Source organism: Myzus persicae, unplaced genomic scaffold (assembly GCF_001856785.1).
Source record: "Myzus persicae strain clone G006 unplaced genomic scaffold, MPER_G0061.0, whole genome shotgun sequence".
Classification (NCBI taxonomy): Eukaryota; Metazoa; Arthropoda; class Insecta; order Hemiptera; family Aphididae; genus Myzus; species Myzus persicae.
Genome location: NW_019104043.1, coordinates 1 through 3461, shown reverse-complemented (window position 1 = coordinate 3461; position 3461 = coordinate 1). Strand labels below are relative to the sequence as shown.

The following is a 3461-nucleotide window of genomic DNA, read 5'->3' as shown; positions in this document are numbered from 1 at the left end:
TTAGTGGAGGATTCACTGTATATGAATTTCCTATGAGAAAAATATATTACAACATTGAACACTAAGTTTACATATAACAATTAAATCCGTTGATTAATATTATGCAATTTATGGATTAAAAAATAATTATAATTGAGTTAGCGAAACGACAATAAATAGTACACATGTTGTATCAATCCAACTCTTTAAATCCCATAAATGTATAAATGTAACTAAAATGTATATGAATTCATCCTATTGCTATGTCACCTACTTAGAGAGTGAAAAACAATGAACAACAAATAATAGGTATGTGTTACATTTTAATCTGGAGAGGAATACATTCTGTATACTCCTAGTTGTTGTATTTAAACTTGTAAAATAAAAGTTCAGTCAAATAACATACATATTTTGATCATTTTAAAATTAACTTATCCCTCAGTTTTCAAATCAATAAATTATGGCAGTAGTCAAAATTTTAATAAAAAAAGTCTATATTAATATGAAACATATATAAAATAATCTAGTAATTTTGTGAACAAATATTATATCAAACCAAGTAACCATATATAAAGTACGAATAAAAAAAAAGTTTAAAAAATCATCTCTTTAAACTATAAATATAAACAAATAATAATACTAAAATAAACAATTAAGTCTTGTGATGATTACATACGTAGTGGTCAATAAATAATAGGTAATTAATGTAAAACATTTAAAACAGAACAATTACATTAAATTAGCACAAAATCAAAAAAAAAAAACCATAATAGATTTTCAATATAGTTAACAAAAAACAATAAAAATAAAAAAACAAATCAAAGTCTTTTGGTTACGTAAAATAGTAAAAGAAAAAAATGTTTTGCAAATTAAAAAATTCTGCTGGTGACAATAACATTATTCAAATCATTTAAATGACCAAATTATTAAGTCAACAACAATTATGAATACTAACAATTTAATACAACACGCATCTACTTAAAAATATAAATAAATTAAGATCGTAAACAATTAAATAAATTATAAGTAAATCAAAAAACAATCATATTAAAATAAATCGAGTAGGAATCATCAGTCACAAACAATAATAATAAAACTAAAATATACATATGTAATATGAAGCTTTTGAATAATAATGAAAACATTAGTTAAAATTTCTAGGAATTCTGTGGACTCTATATTTTAAAGTTTCGGCAAACATCAATGACTTGTCAATTTGCTGTTTCATGAATGTTTGATTGCCGATTATTAATAAGGTGCATTCCAAGTATTTATTGATAGACATTCCGAGTAGACTCTGGGCGACTAAAGAACGAACCTTACCAAGTTTTTCTAGCAGTTGATTTAGCAGTTTCTCCATGACAAGGACTATGTCTTGTTGTAATTGGTCGCCAACCACACAATTCTTGTTCGGTATGGGATAATGTAATATATCTCGCATGTACGACATGAATTCACACAGTTCATTTGGAGTAACTTCCAAATCCAAAGTCTGTAATCAAAAGTAATTAATTCATTTTTGTTTGCCCAAAAGCCATGAGTGTATTCAAAATATTACCAATAATAAGTGGTTCAACTTTTGTGACCGATCCCTCAATGCCTTTGTCGATAAGCATATCTTTTTTTGTGCCCCTTTTGTAATGGTATTTTTGTTAACTTTAGCTATGAAATCATCAATATTGTCCTCATCAATGAATTCAATTTCCAGATAACTGAGGCTGTTGAAGAACCATTGGTATTTATGTAGTTTCAAGTAGTAAAGCCACTTAGCAACTGCTCCATCCATTTCTTGATCGAGAATCGTCAGGTCGTTTAATGACTGCGAGTCTCCCAAAGCCGTGGAACTGTTAGTCTTTGCAATCATTTCCAAATGGTTGTAGCCAAAACATTCCACTAAAAAAACAAATTGTACATCATGGTTAAACATTGAAATTTGTAACTTGGTCAATGATTAATTCTTACTTCTAAAGTGTGGTAGACCAGGAACAGAATTTAAATTTGTCGGTTGCAAAATGTTTGGCCAAACCGGTGTGTTTTCGAGTTGAGTAGGCCGAATATTAAATGTTTGGAAACGGTCTGCTTGTGGTGGTCTAAAATAATTTGGCCAAAAGCTTTCTGTCAAGGTTTCTGTCGGCATGTGGCGTTGATTGTTGTTCAGATGACTTACTTGGCGAATTAGATGTTTCAAATTCCTAAAAATTTATAAAATGGTATTACTAGTTGAAAAAATGTATTGAAAAAATCAAACTTTAAACTCACTCGTGAATAACGGTTAGGTTTGGTGATCTCTCAATCAAATGGCATATTTTCACTGCAGCCTCAATGTTGGTACCATTTTCAATTGTTTGGCTTAGCATACGTCTTAAATTGTACGTGTACTCCTCTTTGGCCATTATGTTGTTATTTTTTACCAATATCAATGCTTCATGAAGTCTTACAAATGATTTTGACGATGGATTTTTTAACCATTTAGTAATTTTATTTGGATCATTAGCGTCCAGTTCTCTTTTTTTCATCTCTCTATATAACACAGTGTATAGATCAGGATAGTTGAATGACAGTTGATCCAGAGATTCACTCAGACGTTCTTGTCGCTCTCTGAATGATTTACACTGCAATAATGCCTCTGCTAGTTGTTTCATCTCGTCCACTAGAAATAAAATCAACGTTAAGAATTAAGAACTAATTACATAAAATAATCATACAAGGAGGCACACAAATATTCTCAATTTTTAAGACATATATAATAATAAAATTCTATATTTTCAAATTCATTAAATTCAGTCTTGTAAAATATTTGATTAAATGTATTTAAATACTGTATTGGATGTATTCATATTTTTAATTCGAAACAATTATTTGTCTGCAGTCTTCAAGTGTTTTTGATAATTATTTTATTTATAATACTAATTGTGTAATTTATTAAACTATATTTTGTAAACCCAATGGCCCATGTTGCCAATGTCCCGTTAATGATTATTTCATTTTTTGGTATACATTTATGAAGGAGGTAAAAAAAGTTCTAATAATACCTAGATGAATGTCACATTACATTGTTTTGAATAAAATGAGTTTTCTTTTTGCTCGTTTCAAAAGTATTTAAATACACGCAAAGTATTTGTATTTATTCTTAAAAGCATTTGAAATGTATTTAAAAAAATCTATGTAATGAATGTATTTGCATGTGTATTATTTTAAAATTATCAGCTTTTAAAAGACCTATAAAAGATAAAACATTAAAACTATATACATTTTAAAACAATGTCGGCTCAATATTTGTTTCATCTCTCAGACCAACTAACGACATAGATAAATGCATTCAGAAAGTATCGTTTTTGGGATTTGCGAGATATCTTTTAAGTAAAATAATCCTTTCACATATCGGTTTTACATTTCATCATTGTTTGACTTTATAATATAAGATTCAACAATAAAAAAAAATTGAACATTTTAAAGAATATTATAAATTGTTTTTATATATA

The 3461-nt window shown here is 27.8% G+C and overlaps 1 protein-coding gene across 1 annotated transcript; it reads right to left on the bottom strand.

Annotated features, from left to right (window-relative positions):
* Nucleotides 1-1050: 1050 nt before the first annotated feature.
* On the bottom strand, nt 1051-2720 carry LOC111037934. The gene is made up of 4 exons (XM_022320784.1): nt 2239-2720; nt 1942-2171; nt 1538-1872; nt 1051-1471 (listed from the first exon to the last, which is right to left on the bottom strand). Exons 1-4 carry the CDS (start codon nt 2619-2621, stop codon nt 1124-1126), a joined length of 1296 nt encoding a protein of 431 aa, XP_022176476.1. The 5' UTR covers nt 2622-2720; the 3' UTR covers nt 1051-1123.
* Between the last annotated feature and the right edge of the window lie 741 nt (nt 2721-3461).